We start from the raw sequence: 23101 nt of genomic DNA, 5'->3' as shown, positions 1-23101 counted from the left end.
TGCCAGTGTGTGATCAAGTTGCAAATATTCTCACTAAACCTTTTTCTGTCTCATTATTTGCTCGATTTTGAAGCTTACTTCAGGTCTTACCCATTGAGAAGCTGGGTGAATGTTAAACATTAGTATAAAGACTGTTAATGTTGTTAGTTTGTTATCAAATATGGTAATCAGTTTGATATGAAGTTGGTTAAGAACAGTTTATCTCATATGAGTATATAAACATAGTCAATGTATTCACTCAAGACTGAAGAAATATTGATTAAAGAATTACTCAGTAGCTTATCTTTTTTATTCATACATTTTCTGCATAGTATCTAACAAATTGTGTTTACTGGATCCAGTTGAGAGATGAGCAGATTGCTGGACAACCAAAACAGAAGGTGGTGATTTAAAATCCAATGAAACTAACGGCTCCCCAAGCAGCCCTAGTTCTGGGGAATCACTCCAGTTGGATAGCCCTACTGTCAATGGACATGCTTTACCATGCCCTCTTCCTACTACATACAAATTGAAATCACTGTACGCAGTATTTATGGTGGATATGATCTCGTCACTACTGTTAACTAGTTCTTCCACATAAGCTATAGATTGATCATGCATTGTCCTGAACCTGAACTCATTCACATAATCATCATCAAGCTGCTTCTGCTTCTCTCTCTCAAATATTGTTGTGAATATCTCATGATCATCTTCTTCCACTCCCTCACCCAACTCTGAAACATCTTTTCCTAAAATGAATCGAACTAAGGTAAGTATTAGGCGTGGATTGCCCGCCATTCTCCAGGCATAAGCTAAGGCCTCCCGGTCGTCAGGTCCCTCAATGAAAAACATGGCAACGTGACACTCTTGCGTGTCCTTTTGCGATTCTGAAACACCCATTAGGCCACGATCCACAAGTAAACCAATGGAACAAGAGGAAGTTGCTAACAAGTTTTGGTTCACTTGCTTATGCTCAATGTTTTCATCTGTCCATCCACCAACCCCATCAGGTCGCTTGTGATATGGGATCAAAATGATACTAGCAAACTTGTCTAGTGAAAAGTTGTTGACATCCTCGTGCATGGTGGCGTAAGGGGACACTACTGTTAGAGGTTGAACAGCTGTCGCAAGGTTGTCTTTCTCAAAAGATTCAAAGGCACTGACAATCTGCTCAGCCTCTGCTTTTTCTCGAGTGGTTTTGATTTCAGTATCCATGGTTTTATTCTTATCATGGAAAATCAGCATTGCAGATGCTCTTGTGAGCTCAACCAAATGAGCAGCAAAGATAGTAATTGGGGAATTTCTTGTGGCATTCGAATTTTGCAAGAGACTGATCAAGCCCGGCAAATTCCTGGTGGAATGAACGCAAACAAGAACTCGAAGTGGTGCGTCTGGTTTACTTCTCTCTAAGTTTCTATGATTGTATAGCCTCAAATGCCTTGCAGAATTGTGAGTCCAACTCACTATCGGACCTGTAATGATGGTCATGAGCAAGATGGCAGCCATAATCCAAGTAAATGTTTGTTGGTCGAAACCCTGAACAATATATAAAAATATATACATATTGTGTGTTAAATTATAGTAATTATTGTGTCAGATAAAAGAAACAAATAATTAATCAATTAGAGAATGAAGAAAACCACCTGCATGTTTCGTCCTTCATTAAGAACAATGAGCGCAAGAACTCCTTTGGTGTTCATGAGGACTCCAAGGGCCAAACCGTCCCGCATTGGGCACTTGAAGTAGAGGCAGACAAGAAGAGTACTTACAATCTTAGCAAGGGAAGCCAAAAGTATAACTAAGAGCACCATTCCTATAGAAACATCGGCAAATATAAAAACAAAATTGGTTCTAGCGCCAATAATCAAGAATGTGGGGGGCAACAGAATCCCCACTATGAACTCTTCAACTTTGTCCTTGATGCTAGCCCCAAGCTTTCCACCGGGTATCATCAGTCCAAGCATAAAAGCTCCAAACATGGAATGTGCACCACATAATTCTGTGATAAAACCCGAGAGGAGCACCAGTGATAGAATGAAATATATGTGGTTATCCGGAATCGGTGAATCTTTGCTGCGTTGGGAAATCTTTTTGGCTATCTTATGGATAAATGGTCGCAACACAAACCACAAGCTTGCCATGCACACCATCACTGGGATTGCAATGTGCAATTCCTTTCTCCCACTGATTATACATACAGCTACCACCAGAAGACTCCAACATGATAGGTCACAAACAGCGGCTGCAGTCAATGCAGTTTTACCAAGCTCCGTGTACATGAGCTTATGGTCTGAAAGTGCTCGAGCCAGGTCGGGAAAGCTAGTAAGGCTAAGGGCAATGGACCAAAAGTATGCACCCATCTCAGGTGCGCGTACACTTGTCTGGTGTTCCAGTATCGTGGCGTGTAATCCCACTCCTGCAATAAGGGGAAAAATAATACCAGCAATGGCAACGCTAAAGGCTATTTTCCCCATTTTTTGAAGTGGGGTTATGTCCATCTCCAGCCCCACCAGAAACATATAGAAAGTTACCCCAATGTTGGCCATTGTCTCCAGAAACAAACTCGCCTCGAAAGGAGTAATATGATTTGCTACCCACCCTAGATTTCCCAGCACGCTTGGACCCAGCAGAATCCCAGCCTACATTAATGATCAAGAAACAACAATAAATTTATAGTCTAAGCATCTTAATTGCAAAACAAATAATATCTTATCCTGGAATTAATACATACAAGAAGCTCGGAAAGAAAGCGAGGTTGGCGAAGCGGTTTGAGGATAATTATAAAAACACGAGTGATTGCAATGAGGAGACTTAATTGGGTCAGAAATATAGGAAGCTTATTCATGACAGGGTTTGTTGATTGCCAGAATGTGTTGGATATAGGCTTGCTTTCATTGTAACATATAGTAAACTCTTTCCTCCCCCCGAACATGATCCTATACTTTCCATTGATTACGAAATCTTTTCTATGTGTACTCATTTTGCCTCTTTTTCTTCCTCAGACTTGGGCAGATTTGGAGACAAAAAAAAAGTTCCAAATACTATAATGCATCAAACAACTGGTACAAAAATAGCATCCTTGTCTGTCTATAGCTCTTGAATCCAAAAACCAGCATATCCTTAATTTAATTCACGTCTTTTTATTTATTCACTCTGTAAATCAACAGTTTCTAACTACTTAATCTTTTTTTGTTATTTAGTTTCAACCAATCCTCCCTATTGCTTTTAACTAATGCACGCTTTAATTCATTTTGGCTTCAACAAGCCATCCCTCTTGCTATTTTAACTTTGGTTATTCAGTACCTAAAGTTTCGTTTCATCCAACAACCTTGTGTCTTTACCAAAATTTTGACATGGTGGTAATTAACCTATTAAAAACCGGCACGCCATTTTTACCCTTAACTTCAAACCAACTAATGAATCATTTAACATTCTATTTACACACAAGACTTATGTACTTAAACATAACTCATTTATCACTCCTTGTATAAATATTTCCTCTTCTCACAATATCACTTATACTCTCAACCAATAAAACTAATCCATGTTAATATTTCCAAGTCATTTCAAGTCACCAAATTAATTGTCTTATGAAAAAAATAAAAATTAAAGACAAATGAACAAAAAATTGGAGTTTTATTTATCAAAGACAAATGAGACCAACCTAGTTATAACTTTCAAAATAAGCTTGAATTTAGGCAAGACATGGAGGTTTCTGTTCAAATATTTTCAAAATATTTAGTGTTTCAATAATTATAAATAAAAAGTTACAAGTAACCAAAAGTTATGTCATTTGCTTATTAACCAAAAGTTGTCACTATATATAGTGATGAGTTATATCTTTTAAATTTAAAAGTTATGTCACTTGATTATTAACAAATAGTCTACTTGAATAATTATGTTTATTGCTAAAAATATTATAATCTATTTTTTATAGTTATGTCCCTATGAAGAGACATGAGATCTCACATAAATAGGAGTGAACTTTTATTTGTATAACACACCTAAAAAGATAGAAACAAAGTTTTTTTTTTAATTTCTCTCCCCATCTTTTATATTTCTAGATTGTTCAATAATTGTAGAAATTCTTTATAGAAATTCATTTATTTGCTATGCTCCGTGATGTGTGTTTTATGTGACTAACTAAAATACGACTAAGGCAAGCGCACCTATCAAACAATAATATAGCTACGGTGAGTAGAGATATTCTATCCACGAGGACTAAAAGTATTAGTACTTTCTGTTCTCCTATTATTTAGCCGACAAATTGGAGTGATGGGTTTTAAGCTAAATTTACTAAACTAAATTAACTAAGAACTCAATAGAGAATGAATCAAGAAAATAATCAAAAGATAACCAATGAGAGAGACAATACCCAAGAAAGAATTCACCTAGACTTCATCTATTATTATGAATCTGAATTAAATGATTTATTCACTTGGTATTTTGATCCGTAGAAATCCTTAAATTATGCTAATATCTCTTTCGAAAGTAAGAGTAACTGACTCTAGGTTGATTAATTGAATTTTCTTTCTAATTAAAACCCCTATTATCGCATTAACTCGATCTATGGATTCCCCTATTAGATTTTACTCTAATCCAGTAGATTTATATCGTCCTATTTCTAAGGTTGTATGCAACTCCACTCAATTATGTTAGATCTACTCTTAAACAAAGACTTTTGCTCCACTAATTAAACACATTAAACATGAATTAATATCACGAAAATATTAAAATAAGAGATAAGCACACATAATTGAGAACAAGAATCAAGTATTTATCACGTAAAATAGAAATTAAATAATAGAATTCATCATAGGTTTCATCCTCCCTAGGTATCTAGGGCATTAGTTCATAATTGTGTATAAAAACATCAAAAAGACAGAAAACCACAAGAAATAAAGAAACTAATAAAAACTTCAAAAGAAATTAAAAGGAGATCTTCAAACTTGAGGGAGATTCACTTCAGAGTTGGCTCCTAATGGTGTTCTTCGAGTGTTTTCTTCGATCTTCTCTAATGGATCCATGTTCTCTTCTTCTGTTTGATATTTATAGACTTTAGAATGCCTAGAAAGTCTAAAAATTGCATTTTTTTTCGTGCATTTAGGATGCGAGTTATGAAATTGACACGACCTGGCACATGGCCGTGTGTCCAGCCTGTGTGGCTCACACTAGCATGTGTCCAGCCCGTGTGAGAAGGCCCAGGTCGAGTGGCTCCTAAACACAGCTCTATTTGTCCAATTTTAGCTCATTTCGCTCCCAAATGCTCTCCTAAGTATAGAAACATAAATTTAAAGGATTATGAGCATCAAATTCACCAATTTGCATAATTAATCATACAAAAACACATTAAGAATGGGATTAAAATATGTTATTTCCACCACTTATCACTCGGTTCAATGCTCAATGGATTGTTTCCGTCAGTGCAAAACATAGACATTCATTGGGCTTTATTGTATCATCGAGGTTCATTTGCCAGTAACTCTTTTGCATATCATAATATAGGTAAGGACGAATAAAACCTTAAAAAGAGTGGCATTGATTCATGCCTTGAAGCTTTTGTTAATTTCTCATAAGTTAATTTTTATCTTCACCCACCAACACAAAGTATATATAATGTTTCAATAGTTGCAAATAAAAAGTTACAAGTAATCAATAGTTATATCACTTAGTCATTAATCAAGAGTTGTCGCTATTCAAAAGTGATAAGTTTTGTCTCTTGATACTAAAAGTTATGTTACTTGACTATCAAAAAAAATTTATTATTCAAGTAATATCTAATGAATAGTTTTGTTCATTATTAATATATGTGATTATCTAAACAGACATTTATTGGATAGTTATGTTTCTATGAAAAGACATGAGAATTCCTATAAATAGGAGAAGAATTTTATCTGTATGGATACTAAGAAATACCAAACCACACTAAAATATTGAGAAACAACAGTTTCTTTATTTCATCTTCTAATATTCAAATATTGTTCTACAAAGAATTGGTATAGAAGTTTTTATTTATTTATAGAATTTGATCTTCTTACTATACTCCACTAAATGCTCAATGGACCATTTTCTCCAATGCAAAACGAGGCAACCATTGAGGTTCGCTATATTATTGAGGTTCATTTGCTTGTAACTCTTTTACACACCAAAATATAGGTGGGGACAAATAAAACCTTAAATAAAGTGACATTGTTATCCACTAGTAGGTGCTAAAAGTAACATGTTTTTAGCCTCATTCTTAATGTGTTTTTTAGTGATTATTTGAGAGTAATAGTGAATTTTATGCTCCTAATCTTTTAAATTCATGTCGATTCTGAAGCAGTTTTCGTCAATATTGAAGACTCCTAGTTGATTTCTTAGGAGATTATCATGAGTTTCTTTATTTCTTTCGATTATACTGTCTCTGGGACGCTTTTATTTGCTAGCATGAACTAATTTTCTAAATACCTAGGAAGATGAACCCTACGATGAATTCTATCTTTTGATTTTTATTTTATGCAATAAAGACTTAGATCTTGTTCTCAATTATGTGTGCTTAATTCTTGGTTTAATATTTCTAGATTATTAATCCATGTTTGATGTGTTTAAATCAAAGGAGGAATAGACTCTATTTAAGAGTAGATCTAGTGTAATTGAGTGGATGATGACCACTAAACTAACTATAAATACGACAAAGGCAATCGCACCTATCGAACAATAGTATAGCTATGGTAAGTAGAGAATATCATATCCACGAGGACTAAAAGTATTAGTAATTACCATTTTTCTATTATTTAGCCGACAATTTAGAGTGATGTGTTTTAATCTAAATTTACTAAACTAATTTAACTAAGAACGCAACTGAGAATAAATCAAGGAAATAATCAAATATTAACCAATGAGATAGATAATACCTAGGAAAGAATCCACCTAGACTTCACCTATTATTATGAATCTAAATTAAACAATTTATTCACTTGTGTCTTGATCCATAGAAATCCCTACATTATGTTAATATCTTTTTCGAGAGTAAAAACAATTGACTCTAAGTTGATTAATTGAAATCTTTTTCTAATTAAAACTTCTATCGTCTCATTAACTCGATTTATGGATTCCACTATTAGATTTGACTCTAATCTGGTAGATTTATGTCGTCCTATTTCCGATCTATGGATTCCACTATTAGATTTGACTCTAATCTGGTAGATTTATGTCGTCCTATTTCTAGGATTACATGCAACTCCGCTCAATTATGCTAGATCTACACTTAAACAAGGACTTATGCTCCACTGAATTAAGCACATTAAACATGAATTAATATCTCGAAAATATTAAAACAAGAAATAAGCATACATAATTGAGAACAAGAATCAAGTATTTATCGCGTAAAAATGAAAATTAAATAAATGGATTCATCATAGGTTTCATCCTCCCTAGGTATCTAGGGAATTAGTTCATAATCTTGAATGAAAACATCTGAAAGTCAGAATAACCACAAGACATAAAGAAACTCAATAAAAATTTGAAAGAAATTACAAGGAGATCTTTGATCTCGAAGGAGATATGCTTCCTAGTTTATTCCGATGGTGTTCTTCGAGTGTTTTCTCCGGTCTTCTCTGATTGCACCATTATGTCTTCTTCTCATTGATATTTATAGACTTTAGAATGCTCAAAAAACCTAAAAATTGGGTTTTTTCACGTATTTGGGAAGCAGGGTGAAAACTCAACACGGGCTAGCACATGGGCGTGTGTCCAGCCCGTGTGGCTCACACGGCGTGTGTCCAGCCCTTGTGGAAAAGCCCAACTCGTGTGGCTCTTGAAAACAACTCTATTTGTCCGATTTTGGCTCGTTTTTCACTCATTTCATTCCTAAATGCTCTCTTGAGTATAGAAACATGAATTTAAAGGATTAGGAGCATCAAATTCACTAATTTGCATAATTAATCATCCAAAAATGCATTAAGAATGTGATTAAAATATGTTACTTTTATAGCTTATCAGTGGAGTTGCATGCAATCCTAAAAATAAGGCAACATAAATCTACTAGATTTGAGTCAAATCTAATAGGGGAATCCATAAATCACGTTAATGTGATAATAAGGGTTTTAATTAGAAAGAAATTGCAATTAATCAACCTAGAGTCAGTTGTTCATACTCTCGAAAGAGATATTAGCATAATTTAGGGATTTTAATGGATCAAGATATTAAGTGAAGAAATTGCATAATTTAGATTGATAGTGACAGATGAAGTCTAGGTGAATTCTTTTCTGAGTATTGTTTCACTTCTTGGTTGTTAATCGTTTGTTTTCCTGATTTTTTCTTTTCTGCATTTGTAGTTAATTAATTTAATTACTTTTAGTTTTAATCCATCACTCAAATTTATTGGTTAAATAATAGAAATGTTGTCTTTACTAGTACTTTTAATCTTCATAGGAACGATATCTTTGTTCACCGTAGCTATACTATTAATTGATAGGTGCACTTGCCTTAGTCAAATTTTTAATTGGTTTATGACTGCATCACCGTGTGAGCCACACGGGTTGCCACACAGCCATGTGGTAAGTCGTGATGATTTTGTGAATTGGGACTCTAAACTGCAGAAAAACATGATTTTTAGTTTTTTCGGGCATTCTAAGACATATATATGACAAAAATAAAAAGATATGAGTGAGTCGTCATAGAATACTCAAGAAAAAACTCGAAAAACACCATTGAAGCCAGTTCTGAAACATACTTCCGTCAAGATCGAAGATTCGTATTTGATTTCTTAGGAGATTATCATGAGCTTTTTTGTTTCTTTCAGATCTACCGTGTTTTGAATATTTTTATTTTTAAGCATGAACTAATTTTTTAAATACTTAGGGGAGAAGAACCCTATGATGGATTCTTTCGTTTGATTTTTATTTTACACAATAAATACTTAGATATTGTTCTCAATTATCTCTGCTTAATTATTGGTTTGAGATTTCTATACTATTGATCCATGTTTGATGTGTTTAAATTAGAGAAGGAATAGACCTTGTGATAAAGGATGAGAAGGATGAACGCGAAAGTGGATCATAAAGTTTGTCAAAGTCATGGATTTGATTTAGGGCTCCAGATGTTCGGAAAGAAACTTAGATTTTGACACAACCTGAAATGAAATTAAATCCAATTTAGATAAAACAATTAAAATAAATAACTAAAATAAAATAATAAATCAAAGATTAAGGGAGTGAATAAAAAAGATAAATGGAAAGATAGAACGTGGCGTGTAGAAGTCCTAAGAAGCTTTGGAAACACGAAGAATCCACAACCCCCTTCAAGCTGCTCTAATTTCCCCTCCAAGATAGAAACCTTGGCAAGAAAAAGTTTGAAGATGATCCCCACAATCTAAAAAGATTGTTAAAACTCTTCTAAAAGAAACTCAAGAGAAATTCTTGAAAAAAAAACCCAAAGAGAATTTATTAACTCAACAGAGAAATAGCATAATAATGAATTGTATATAATGTAAAGGCCTATACATAGGCTAGCTAAATAAATTTAAATATCACTCCTAAGTATACTAGAACTCTAATTTAATCTAAATAAGAAATAGTTTTAAACTAGACTTTCTTGTTAACATAAAACTCCTAAATAACTTAAAATACTTAATAATTATCAAAAATTTAGAATATAATAATAAAATAATAAGAGCTGATAAATACAATATTGGGTTCATATATAATAAAAATTAAGCCTAAAACCCTAACCCAATATGATTTAAACTTGAATTAAAAGCCCGAAATTCGTAATTCTCTTCATAATCCCATTCAGAAATTCTGCTCGTGTAGTCTTCACTAAAATGGTCATAACTTGAGGTCCCGAACTCAAATTTGAGTGATTCAAAATGCATTTTGAAGCTAAGAGATAGATATTCAAACTCCATGGGACATATTAACCCATAAATATCAGGATCCCATCCAAAAAGTCATCAAAAGTTTGTTGATTTCCCAAACTTGAAAATTGGCAGCTTTGATGATTGGAATTTAATAAATTTCACCCCATCCGTGCATGCATCATTCTCCCTTTCCTCAAAAAGATTCGTTCTCGAATCTTGTCTTTGATCTAACCCTGATTTGATTTGCTTAGCCTTTAACATTATTGTTGGGCCTTAAGGTAATGTGAGCCCATCACATTCATGGGTCTGAAATTGTGCATTGAGACTCGCATCATTCCCCCCTTCCACAAAAAGATTCGTCCCCGAATCTTTAGCTACACAGAAAGAAAAGGGATTAGAATAACTAACAATAAAATGAATAAAATACTTAACTAAGCTTTCTTGTGCGCCAAAACTATCTCCAGGATCAAAGATATGATTTTGATATCCCAAATAAGTATGGATCAAGTATCTCTCCCTCAAAAATAAACTATCAACACTAGACAAAGAAATATTAGGCACATGAGTGTTCAAGTAAAAAATAACTTATAACTTTCTTTAAATATGCATGGTCATCCATAAGAATTTCCAACGATAAGTTAAGAATTTCACATAATTATAAAAATCAAGTAGTTTAATATTATTATGTAAAAATTCATATTTAGAGTTTAAGGTAAAAAATTTTGTTGCAAGATCAAATGTATGAGGTTTTTTAATAAACCTGTCGAATGCAACAAAAGTAAACTTTAAATACCTATATAAACCCATAAAATCATTTGAACTTTTAGACCATTTTTTATTGAAACTGGACCAATGAGAAAGCATGTCGTAAGAAAAGAATCAGTAGCATACTTATCAAAAACATTCAAGGTATGCCTACATATTTCAATTTGTGATGTATCATTACTTTTTTTACCTTCTAGCACCTGTTAAGAATTATCAATATTCAACCTACCTCTTTCCCACAAGTAAAATCGTCTATCGATGGTAGAGTAATATAATTGAGAATCCGTCAGTGGATCCTTAAAATCCTGTAACAAAGAAACACCACTAAACAAATTTAAGTTAGAGTTATTTAAAACATAATCATTCCTCACTTTTGTATGGGTATTTTCTTGCTTTTCATTTTCTTTTTCCACTTCAGAACTCTCCAATTTTACCTCATATAGATTTTTGCTCACCAAATTTGGACCATTAAGTAGACTTTTATCACTAAAGGTCTCTTTTCTCTTTGTCTTTTCACATGACTCTTCCTCACTTCCCATACCCCCCTCACGAGTATTATGAATATTCAATTCAGTACAATATATCTTAGTAGGAGAACATGATGTAATATCCACAAAAGTTTGTCATCTTCTTTGATCAACAAAAGTCTCGTGTTGGCACAATCACAACTATAGTATCCACGCCCTTTGTAATATCCTGAAAATTATTGCTGTAATACCCAAAAATTACTACAGTAAGAAAGTAGGTATCCTTGATAGTAAAATAAGGAAATAAAGTGACAAAAATGGAAATGTTGAGTTATGGCAACATTGGGAATTATATTATGACATATTAATTCAAGAAAGGATTAAATCACAAAAGTGAGAAAAGTTTTGTTGCCCAAGAGTAAATACTCAAAAATTTGAGGTGTTAAAGTGTAAATACGACAAATTTGAAGGACCAATAGTGTAAATACTTTAAGGGTGGAATAATCTAGAAACTAAGGAAAATGGATGAATTAGGACCAAATTGAAAAGGTGAAGAATTTTGATGGACTAAATCACAATTTTACCAAATTAAGTGATGATTCAAGGATGGAATTTTTAAAGATTATAAAGGACAAAATTGTCAAATAGAAGAGAGAGAAATCTAGAAGGCAATGATGATGTTGGTGATATTTTAGATTAATTAATTAAATAAATATTAGTTTATTAATATTTTAATTTGATTTTTTTAAATGATATTTTATTATTTTATTATTATTCTATTTAGTATATATACGGAAGGAAAGATGGAGAATCTTCATCTTCTTCCCATGCATCCAACGTATGAAGAGAAAAGAAAGAAGGAAACTTTCTTTTCTTTACAATTTGGTTCTTTCATCAAAAATTCACCATTTTCACTTAGAAATCAAAAGAATTTTCATATCCATCAAGAGAGCAAGATAACAAGGAGACAATGGGGAGCTAGAATATCAAGTTAGATTCAAGAAATAGAAGCTGGAGGAGATTGAAAATCAAGTTAAAGATTGAAATCAATAAGACAAGGTAAGAACATCAAGATTTCAATATATTTTTAAGTTTGTTATTATTGAAAAAGCATGGAAAAGATGTTATAGTAGAGTTTTCTTAAATAAAATCTTATTTTCTTGATATATTATTGAAGGGAAATAAGAGAAAGTGATGGAAAATATTATAGAGAAAATGAATAAGGAAGTTATAAACTTAGTAATCAACATTTTGCACTAAAATAGTTTTGGACAGCAGCAGTAGGCTAACTTCGAAAAATCACCATAAATTATGGAAATCGAATTAGAGGATGAAAAAATATTGAATTAAATATTATTAAGTCTAGTTTCTCATAGAAGAAATGGTGTAAGTAATGGAATTGTAAATCATGAGATATAATAAATTATGTTAGACAAGGTCAGAATGAATTCGAGTTCTGACTTTGTAAAATTATCAAAAATTGGAGAAAAATAATTATGGGATTAAATTTATATTTTTAAAATCCTTAATGAGTATATTTTCAAAAGAAACAAACAGGAACATCATCTGAATCATGTACGAGGAGATAATTAATTTTTAGTGAAGAAGGGTCGGAACTGTCAGACAGCGGAACAGGGATGAATTTAAAGAATAAACTGTACTTATTGGCTAGACAAAAAATTCTGAAAATTTTATAGTAAGAATATATATGAGTCTAGTTTTATATAAAATTAACGGATCTCAATTCAAAGTTGCATAGCTGAAGATATAAATAATTTTGTGACAATGACTCAAGTGGACAGCTTTGAATGAACAAATAAATAAATAGTGAAATTAGAGATAATGTTACATATAAGCATGTTATATACATTAAGGATGTGGAATGGAGAGGAGGAGGACGAAAAATATGATTATTCAACTAGCATGATTTTTCATTAAAAATGGCTAATTTGCATGTTTTAGGCTCAGGGACTAAATTGAATAAAAGTAATAGTAAATTTGTAAAAATGTCAAAAAAGTGATCAAATTGCATGAAATGAATTGTTTTATTATTTAAATTAATAAATTGAATGAAATATTAATTTATATTAAGATTGGGTGGAAATTCGAGGAAAATAGAAAATTACCAAAGTGTCCCTGAATTTTGGTATTTCTGCAATTTAGCCTGGTAAGTTCGTGTAACTTGAATTATATTCTTAGATGATTGAAATATATATTGTATTGAGAAATTGATTTGAATTGTAAACATGAGAAATTGTGAATTGAATGAAATGGAAATGAAGCTTTGAATTACATAAGTAAATATCGGGTCTCGTAGTCCCTATTTGTTATGAATATAATATTTCGAGGATATGCTGTAAAGAATTATAAAATCATCTTAATAATTTAACAGTTTTAATTCGGATGAAATTTTGTAACTCGGTTTAATACATATGCAAATGTATGTCTTCTAGTAATGCCTCGTACCCTATTCCGGCGTCGAATACGGGTAAGGGGTGTTACAATGTGACATCACCAGATTCGGTCATGACGTTTAGACCAGATTTGGGGTGTTACACCCTTTACACGTAAAACAGTCAATGTCACGAGCTCTTTGTTGTTTTGGTGCAAAATTAGTAGAAATGAACTGCTTGAAAGATGTAAAAGAATTTTTTGTTGGAGCCCCACTTTTCCACTCAAATGGTTTAGTCTCAGCTTGTTTTGGCAGCAACTTATTAATAGCATAAGAAGGTTTCAAATTGTTGAAAGTAGAATTAAAACTTGTACCTCGATAATAGTGTGATGCGCCAAATGGACGAGATTGATATTGCTGAAATTGTTGCTCAATCTCAATTGCCTTGTGTACCATCTCCTCAAGATCAATATAGGTTTGAATATTAAGAGTATTGGCTATCGAAACGCTCAAGCCATCTACAAATCGCACCATGGTAGTTTCGTCATCCTTTCGTATATTTGCTCTTTGCATAAGCATCTCCATCTCCTTAAAGTACTCATTAACAGATCGATTACCTTGAACAAGGCGTTGAAGTCTCGTTGAGACCTCTCTATAGCAATGAGAAGGAATATAACGCTTTCGCATCACTTGCCTCAACTCGTCCCATGTTTCCATTACACTTTCACAGTTTCTTTGACGATAAATTCCAAGTTAAATCCACCAACTCAATGCATAATCTGAAAATTTAAGGGTCACCAATTGGACTTTTTCCTCTTCCCAACATTTATAGTAACGAAACATAAGTTCAATTTTTGATTCCCACTCACAATATGCTTCAAAATCTGTAATAGCCCGATTTTGATCCTAATCAGAATAGTGGTTTCGGGACCACAAATTCGAGTCTAAAAAATATTTTTATATTATTTTTTGTGTTAATTATGTGTGAATTTACAAGTGTGAAAGTTTCGTGAATTTATTTTATTGTTTGTGTGCTTAATTTGAGAAAACGGCTTAATCGCGTAAAATGAAAATTTGATGATTTAAATAAAAATTTGTTTAATTGTTGTTGTCTTTATAATTTGGAGGCTTTATGTTGTAATTTATCCAATAATAATAGGTAGTGGACGGCATATTCATAATACATATGGTTTTTATATATTAAAAATAAAGGTTAAAATAATAATAATATAATATAATGTTATATTAAAATAAACATAACTTAAAAGCCATGTTTTCATCTTTCTTCAAACCGAAACAAAAAGAAAATAAAAAGAAATAAGAAAGCTAGGTATTCGGCCCTTGTTCAAGCAATTTGAGGTATGTTTCGGTTTTTGATAATTTTTACGTTTTGAGATCGTTGCTAAGTTATCTTCAAAGCCCATGTCTTAATTTTTGAATTTGATGATGATTTTGTGTTTTGCCATTGATGATAGCTTGTGATTTTTGTTGTTTGTTGATGAAATATTAAAGATATGTTAAAGATTAACATGTTTTGTCTTGGGATTTTTGATGAATTTGAGTAATTTGGACTAAATTGTGAAAATAAATTTTTGAGGGACTAAAATGTGAAATAAATTAAAATTTTGGACTTTTTTAGAGCTTCTGAATATTCGGCCTAGCTATGGTGAGGTGAAATTTTGTGTATTTTGTGTTTTATGCGATAGGGACTTAATTGCAAAAAGTGTAAAATGTCAGGGGTAAAATGGTAATTTGTCCATTTATGTGTTTTTGGATTTAATTGAATCAATATGTGGTTAAATTAGTTAAATTTGAATTTATTTAGATCAAAAACGGAAGAAAACGGAATTAGATCAGGGGAAATTGAAAATAGACGAATAGTCGATTTAACCGTTCGACAACGTCCAAGGTAAGTCTATAGGCATTTAAATGTTGTTAAAATTGAGAATATATAAATTTTATGTGATGAAATGAATTATTCGATTATATATGTGTTTGGCCGAATGTGATTTGAGATAGGGGAACTATGTTTCGAGCTCGTTTCGATCGAGATAAAATATCCGAAAGTCTCGTATGAACCCTAGGAATAGATAGGATACATATGTCATGACATAAGACCTTTGATATGTGTTTTTCATGTAAGACCACGTCTGGGATGTTGGCATCAACTTGTGTTTACGTGTAAGACCATGTTTGGGACAGTGGCATTGATATGTGATTACATGTAAGACCACGTCTAGGACGTTAGCATTGTACGAGCTTTCCGATTATCCGCATATCCTTTTTAATTTCGAACGGCTCAATGGGCAATGTGAGGTAAAGACCGAATGAAAAATCGAATTCGGGTTCAGGTATGAGATAGTAAATGTTTATATGGAAACAAGGTATGTTGATTACTTGAAATGATATAAGGTATTTGAATATGAATTTTGGATTAGTATGTTTGAACATATGTATATGATTCGGCCTATTGAGGTCATTATGAAATTAAAAGTGAAATTTATGTATGTAATTATGATAGTTATATTCGGCCATATAATATGTATGTGAGATCAAAGTATGACCTTGGTAGTAAATGATATATTTGTATTGTAAATTATGTGAATTCAGTCTTACTAGCTAAATGTTAATATGCCATTATTAATATATATGTTTATGCTTATGACTTACTAAGCTTTAATAGTTTACTATGTGTTTGTCCTTGTTTGCCTCTGTTTTATAGATTTTGGAGTCGTTACAAACTCGGGGATCGTCAGCAAAGTCTATCACACTATCGATTATTTCTTTCGGTATTTTACTAAGTTGATTTTGAGCATAAGGCATGTATAGCATAGTTGAATTGTTTGATTTTTGGGCATGTATATATTTAAATCCATACGAAAATGGCTTGATGACTTTGCTTAAGTTCGGTTATATGAGTTCTTGTTTAAAAGTTTAATGTGTTTGGTTTTATCATTTGACCATGGCTTAATTATGCAGTATATGGTTGTTATGTTAGATAATATTGTGGTAAATGTTTTGATATATATATATATAAAGTGTGGTATGTATGGATTTAGTATTTAAGTGAGCTTGGTTAGGTCTTTTAAAATGAGCTATGTATTTAAAGGTTAGAAGTTAATTATATGTCCGAATTTATATGGGTTAGATGATTATAAGTCTGAATGTGTATAGGTTATATTGAATAGGTTTGTACTAGTAATGTATTCATATATGTTATGCTTGATTAATTGGTTAAATAGGTATGGTTGGTAACTTTGGAATTTGTTTTATTTGTTATGTGTGTACTAGGCTAAGCTATAGGAATTTGACAATTTGATATGGTACTTTGAGTTAAATTGAAATGGTATGTTTGCATTGGTGAAATGGTTTAGAAATGTGGAATATGTGTACAAGAATATTCGACTAAAGTATTAAACTTTTATAAATAGGTATGTGATATGGTTTATGTTATGTATTAAAACTATCTTATATGACCGAATATATAGTTAGTTAATGGTTAGGTGTATGGATTTAAAGAATGCGAATTTGGTAAAAAAAAATTTAGTATAATTTGTGCTCAAATGGTTCAAATCAATATGGTTATTTGAGCATGAACTAGTGTTAAGAAAAGAAATATAATTGGTCATTGAAATGATACTTGTTTGAATGATTATATGTGTATATATGACTAGCATGCCATGTGGTTAATTAATGGAATAAGTTAATATAGATTCGGTAATTATATGTAGTTATGGTTTAGGCATTAGCATATATGCGTATGATATTATAGTAAATAAAGTATGTTTGGTTATGTTTTATATTTCCAATGTCGTATAAATGAATAAATGAAAATTTTTAATAGTAAAGTTTGGTTTGTTTGAAGTTTAAATTTGTATATGTGCAAGAGTTTATATATATTTATAAAAATAAATTTGATATACGACTAAAGGAATAGTAATTTTGTATACGTTCGTTATATGATATGTTTAGATAGATGCCGGATTATGTTTTAACTATGCAATGTTTTTTTGAATGTTATGATTATTTTTATAAATTTGATATTTGATTAAGTTTCGAGATTTGATGTGGTAAAATTTTGAGTTGTGAAATGTAATGAATATTTGTATGAACTGTGATATGTCCGGTAATGTCTCGTAACCCCAATCCGGCGACGGACTCGGGTTAGGGGTGTTACCGGATCATACTTCCCTCGAAATGGTGGAATGTTGAACTTTGATTTGGCTAAAAAAATGTTGTCTACGGTCATTATTAACCAAAGTCTCATCATTTGCATGAGAGACACGTTGAGCATTATTTGCACGAAAATGAGGCTGATCAATCTTATCTACCCAATTACGATTCTGACGCTCAATTTTTGTACTTAGACGTTCTAAATTTATGTTGGTCGTGTCTAGAATAGTGTCATGTTGCTGATCTTGAGCATTTTGAACCTCTTGATCCCTTCTCAACTTCCCAATCATAGTATTGCGAATCATTATAAAAGCCTAAAAAGAACACAACTCTCAAGAAAAGAAAAATTAAGCAAACCTCACTGTTATGCACTCAGAAATAAAAATCAAATTCTCAATGATGTAAGAATTAATCTTGTGAGTCTTTTAAAAAGTGTCGATATCAATCAATCAAAATGTATTAGAATCAAACTAACAAGGCAAACCTAAGAGCATTATGAGTCCAAAATCGGCTAGACATCAAAGAATTTTGTTGCACGGAGGAAGAAATGTGCAACGTGCTTTAACCTACTAACACAAGAAACAATAAAGTGTTAGAATGCATAAAGGAACAATAAAAATCGAAAAACAAATGAAAACCTAAGGCTAAGAGTCAATGAAAATTGCTGAAACCCGAAAACCTGAAAAATTGCAAAGCAACTTGACAAACTTCGCTTGAGGTGTTCTCGATTTTCAAAAATCATGAAATTTTAACTGGAGCCTCCTCAAATAATGCAGCTCTGATCTAGAAAGTTTCAGCACAAAATTCAACCCACATAATATTTTATTATTTTTTTGTATTTTTTTTCTATACTTTTTTATCACTTTTTTGTGGGAGATATTTTTTTATACCCTAAAATAGTGTCAAGAAATAGTATGTAAAATTTCAGATCTTTTGAAAAATGTTTACCCACTAAAAATATTTTTTTCGAAAATTTTCGAGGTAAAAAATTTATTTTGAGGTTATTTGCTAGAAATCAGTTTATGAAAATAAAAAGAACACCAAAAACACCCAAATCTAATACCAAATGATAAAGGATAAGAATGATGAATGCGAAGCGGATCGTAAAGTTGTCAAAGTCGAGGATTTAACTTAGGGCTCTGACGTTTGGAAAGAAACTTGGATTTTGACACAACTTGAAATGAAATTGAATCCAAGTTAGATAAAACAATTAAAATAAATAACTAAAATAAAATAATAAATCAAATATTAAGGAAGCGAATAAAGAAGATAAATGGAAAGATAGAACGTGGTGTGTAGAAGTCCTAAGAAGCCTTAGAAACACGAAAAATTCACAATCCCCTTCAATCGGCTCCAATTTCCCCTCCAAGATAGAAACATTGGCAAGAAAAAGTTTGAAGATGATCCCCACAATCTAAAAAGTAGATCTAGCGTAATTGAGTGGAGTTGCATGCAATTCTAGAAATAGGATGGCATAAATCTACCGAATTAGAGTTAAATATAATAGGGGAATCCATATATTGAGTTAATGCGATAATAGGAGTTTTAATTAAAAAGAAATTTTAATTAATCAACTTAGAGTCAGTTGTTCTTACTCTCGAAAGAGATATTAGTATAATTTAGGGATTTTTACGGATAAAGATACTAAGTAAAGAAATTGCATAATTTAGATTGATAGTGACAGATGAAATCGAGGTGAATTCTTTCCTGAGTATTATTTCGTTTCTTGGTTGTTAATCGTTTATTTTTCCTGATTTGTTCTTTTTCACATTCATAGTTAATTTTAGTTTTAATCAATCACTTGAATTTATCGGTTAACTAATATAAAGACGGTAATTACTAGTATTTTTAGTCTTCGTGGGAATAATATCTTTGCTCACTATAGTTATACTACTAATTGATAGTTGCACTTGCCTCAGGGAATTTTTTAGTTAGTTTCATGGACATCAATATATATAAGTCAGTTAAATTCTATCACTTGAAATTCTAAATACTATTCATAAACTTACAATGCATTTAAACCCATTTCGGTAATTCATACTTGAATCTTTATACTTAAGAACAACAATTCTTCACTTTACCAAGTAAATCTTTTTCATATCTAAATTTCTAATCTAATCAATTAATATCAATACCTCAAGCACGTAACAGTGGTAACACTTCGAAACTTAAACAATTTTGAAAACAAACACACGGGTTAGCTAAATTGAGTTATCATATTCACAAAATCATAAAATTTATGAAAAACAAATTATAATTTACTTACCATGCAAGGCCAAAAGCGAAGGAAATTCTTAAAACTTTTCTTTCTTCCTACTATGGTGAGATTTCGGAGAAGAAGATGAGAATGCTACTCCTTAACACTCCTCATAAATTGCCTCAACAACTTTAAGTTAAAATCTAGATTTTGCTTTAATATTACTAGGTTAAATTAGAAAGCAATAAGTTTGAATTATTGTAAGATACATGACACAAGACTCAGATATTTGAATATTATCAATTATCGAGCATGACATAATACAACGTATAAAAACAATATAAAAAGATAGTTGAAATATGATATAACACAAAAAGTAATATACGGTCAGCGTAAATACATTGAAAAATAATGTAAGTATGAAGACCAAAAAAAAGAGCTGAAAAAGAAGAAAATATTATTATGTTGTATAAGTGTTTGTTTACCTAAAACAAAGCCCGAGCATTGATTTAATTTCAGTGCAGAAGAAATAAATTGATGAATCATAAATAATCATGGGTTATTTGATGATTAACAAAAGGTTGATTGGAAAAGCGTGGAGCATCCATAGATACGGTTTTTTTGGAGACACAGCTGATGTTGTTTTTGGAGACAAGGGGAGGGCGAGGGGTAGCCTTAGGAGCTGATTGTTGCATAACCAGAACGGAGGCGGACGTTAAGGAATCCACCGATATTAATGTATCCCCAATCAGCCCAATCTCTGGGAATTCATTCCAATCACAAAGCCCTGAGGTCAATGGAGATTTGGTATCATATCCTCTACCAACTATATACAAATCAAAATCATTATAAGCTGATTTAATGGTGGATACAAGCTCGTCTCCACTGTTCACAGGTTTTTCCATGTATGCAATGGATTGATCGTGCATTGTTCTAAACCTAAACTCATTAATGTAGTCATCATCAAGCATTTTCTTCTTATCTTTCTCGAACATGGCCGAGAATGCCTCCGGATCATCATTAAAATTAGCCTCAGCCTCAGCCTCAGCCTCAGCCTCAGCCTCAGCATCATCTACTACAGTCTCCAACATGTCTTTTCCGGGGACAAATCTCACTACAGTTAATGCCACCCCGGGATTCCCTCCCATTCTCCATGCATAAGCCAATGCCTCTCGGTCATCAGCTCCTTCAAAAAAAAGCATAGCCACTCGAATTTCACGTATACTATCATGTTCAAAATCCAGAGGAAGCTGTCGAGTTAGGCCCCGATCCACAAGTATGGCAATAGAACAAGGTGCATTTGCAAGCAAATGTTGACTCACTTTTTTGTGCTCGAGGCTTTCATCCACCCATCCCCCAATGCCATTGGGTTTCTTGTGATATGGGAGTAAGATGACAGCCACGTTCTTATCTATGGCGAAGTTTCTAACATCTTCATGCATAGTGGAGAAAGGCGACACTGCTGTGAGTGGATAGACAGCGATAGCACGGTTGTCGTTTTGGAGGGATTCAAAGGCATGAACAATATGCTCCGCCTCGAGTCTTTCTCGACTGGAGTTACCACAACCAGCTATATCATTCATGTTACTCTTATCATGGAAAATTAGCATGGCTGAAGCACGTCCTGTCAGCTCAACCAAGTAGACAGCGAAAACCACAATTGGGGATTTTCTTGTGGCATTTGAAAGATGCAGGAGATTGATTAGGCCAGCAAGATTTCTGCTGGAATGGAGGCATGCTAGCACTCGAAGCTCCGTGTCTGGTTTACTCCTTTCTAAATTCATCCGATGGTAGTGCTTCAAATGCCTTGCGGACTTGTGAGTGAAACTCACTACTGGACCAACCAAACCCGTCATGATTAACATGGCAATCACCATCCAAGTATATGTTTGTTGGTCAAAGCCCTGAGGTAAAAAAAATGTTTAGTTAATTACAGTATATATGATATATAAGAAGCATATCAAAGAAATCCAACCTTTACGTTCCGACCCTCATGAAGAACAATGATGGCAATAACGCCCTTGGTGTTCATCAGGACCCCCAAGGCTAAACTATCTCGAAACGAGCATTTTGAGTAGAGGCAAACAAGAAGAGTGCTGAGAATTTTTATCAAGGAAGCCACAACCATGACAGTAGCGACCAGAGAATAACGAAATCCAGCAGCTATAAATGCAACGTTGGTTCGTAGGCCAGCAACCAAGAACACAGGGGGTAGCAAAATCCCCACCACGAAGTCTTCGATTTTATCCATGATCTTAATCCCAACCTCTGAACTGGGTATCATCAGTCCAAACATGAAGGCTCCGAACATGGGATGTACGCCACATAACTCTGTGACAAGCCCACAAAGGAGCACCCCTGTTAGAATGAAACCTACATGTTTCTCGTTGTATTGAACTTCCATTGACGATTCCTCTCTTCCTGCGTTAATCCGTTTAATCATCCAAAAGATAATAGGCCGAATCACAAACCAACATATCACCATGAAAATCAAAGTTGGGATTATCCTCAGAAAGTTGCCATGCCCATTAACTATGGCTACTGTTGCCACGAGAAGGATCCAAGAAACAAAGTCAGTGAGAACAGCTGAAGTCATGGCCATCTTTCCAAGATCCGTGGACATGAGCTTGAGCTTTGAAAGTATCCTAGCCAAGTCCGAAAAGCTTGTGACGGTAAGGGCAATTGCCCAAAAGAAGCCACCCTCCTTAGGTGCATCTGGTCGTTCATTCCGAACTAGCTGGTATAATATCATTCCCACACATCCGGGGAAAATAATTCCGGCAATGGCCACACGGCTTGCTGTTTTCCCATTTCCTGATTGGGGTTAGGTCCATCTCCAGACCCACTAGGAACATATAGAATGTGACGCCAAGGCTCCCCATTGTCTCTAGCAACAATGCCCCTCAAAAGGGTGAACGTAAGTCGCTATCCATGCCTCTCTAGTCAGAAGACTTGGGCCTAGCACAACGCCTGCCTACATTATTCACCATCAACAATCAAAATAAAATACTAGCTAGTGTTTGTTCAACAAAAATATATACATATACATACAAGAACCTCAGAAACAAAGCGAGGTTGACGAATAGGTTTGAGGATGATCATGAAAACCCGAGTGAACATTATAATGAAGGTCAGTTGTAGCATAAAATTGGGGAGACATCTCATCAAGGGATTCGCAGCTTGCCAATCCGTAGCGGCATGGGTCCGGTTTTCAACAAAACATACATTGAATTTATTTTCTAAGCCATCCACTATGTTGTATTTTCCTAATACGCCGATATTCGGCCTAT

At 33.1% G+C, this 23101-nt stretch overlaps 3 protein-coding genes across 3 annotated transcripts; all 3 read right to left on the bottom strand.

Moving 5' to 3' along the window:
- Positions 1–288: 288 nt before the first annotated feature.
- Positions 289–14158, bottom strand: LOC107942144 (cation/H(+) antiporter 15). Its single transcript, XM_041107989.1, has 4 exons — positions 13816–14158; positions 2511–2618; positions 1623–2395; positions 289–1515 (listed from the first exon to the last, which is right to left on the bottom strand). Exons 1-4 carry the CDS (start codon positions 14156–14158, stop codon positions 289–291), a joined length of 2451 nt encoding a protein of 816 aa, XP_040963923.1.
- A 6195-nt stretch (positions 14159–20353) lies between these two features.
- LOC121224537 (cation/H(+) antiporter 15-like) lies at positions 20354–21667 on the bottom strand. The gene has a single exon (XM_041107987.1). The coding sequence runs from the start codon at positions 21665–21667 to the stop codon at positions 20354–20356; it is 1314 nt and encodes a 437-aa protein (XP_040963921.1).
- Positions 21668–21771: 104 nt separating this feature from the next.
- LOC121224536 (cation/H(+) antiporter 23, chloroplastic-like) lies at positions 21772–22563 on the bottom strand. The gene has a single exon (XM_041107986.1). It carries the CDS (start codon positions 22561–22563, stop codon positions 21772–21774), a length of 792 nt encoding a protein of 263 aa, XP_040963920.1.
- Positions 22564–23101: the final 538 nt, after the last annotated feature.

Source organism: Gossypium hirsutum, chromosome D12 (assembly GCF_007990345.1).
Source record: "Gossypium hirsutum isolate 1008001.06 chromosome D12, Gossypium_hirsutum_v2.1, whole genome shotgun sequence".
NCBI classification, from domain to species: Eukaryota; Viridiplantae; Streptophyta; class Magnoliopsida; order Malvales; family Malvaceae; genus Gossypium; species Gossypium hirsutum.
This window is presented reverse-complemented; position numbering and strand designations above follow the sequence as displayed.

What these genes read in the sequence shown, in the direction of transcription:
- LOC107942144 (XM_041107989.1), bottom strand. Translation starts at nt 14,158, where the DNA reads ATGGAAACATGGGACGAGTTGAGGCAAGTGATGCGAAAGCGTTATATT. An exon ending in AGACAATGGCCAACATTGGG is followed by an intron (nt 2,396 to 2,510) that starts GTAACTTTCTAT and finishes CCCTTATTGCAG; the next exon opens with GAGTGGGATTACACGCCACG. An exon ending in ATGAAGGACGAAACATGCAG is followed by an intron (nt 1,516 to 1,622) that starts GTGGTTTTCTTC and finishes TATATTGTTCAG; the next exon opens with GGTTTCGACCAACAAACATT.
- LOC121224537 (XM_041107987.1), bottom strand. Translation starts at nt 21,667, where the DNA reads ATGACGGGTTTGGTTGGTCCAGTAGTGAGTTTCACTCACAAGTCCGCA.
- LOC121224536 (XM_041107986.1), bottom strand. Translation starts at nt 22,563, where the DNA reads ATGATATTATACCAGCTAGTTCGGAATGAACGACCAGATGCACCTAAG.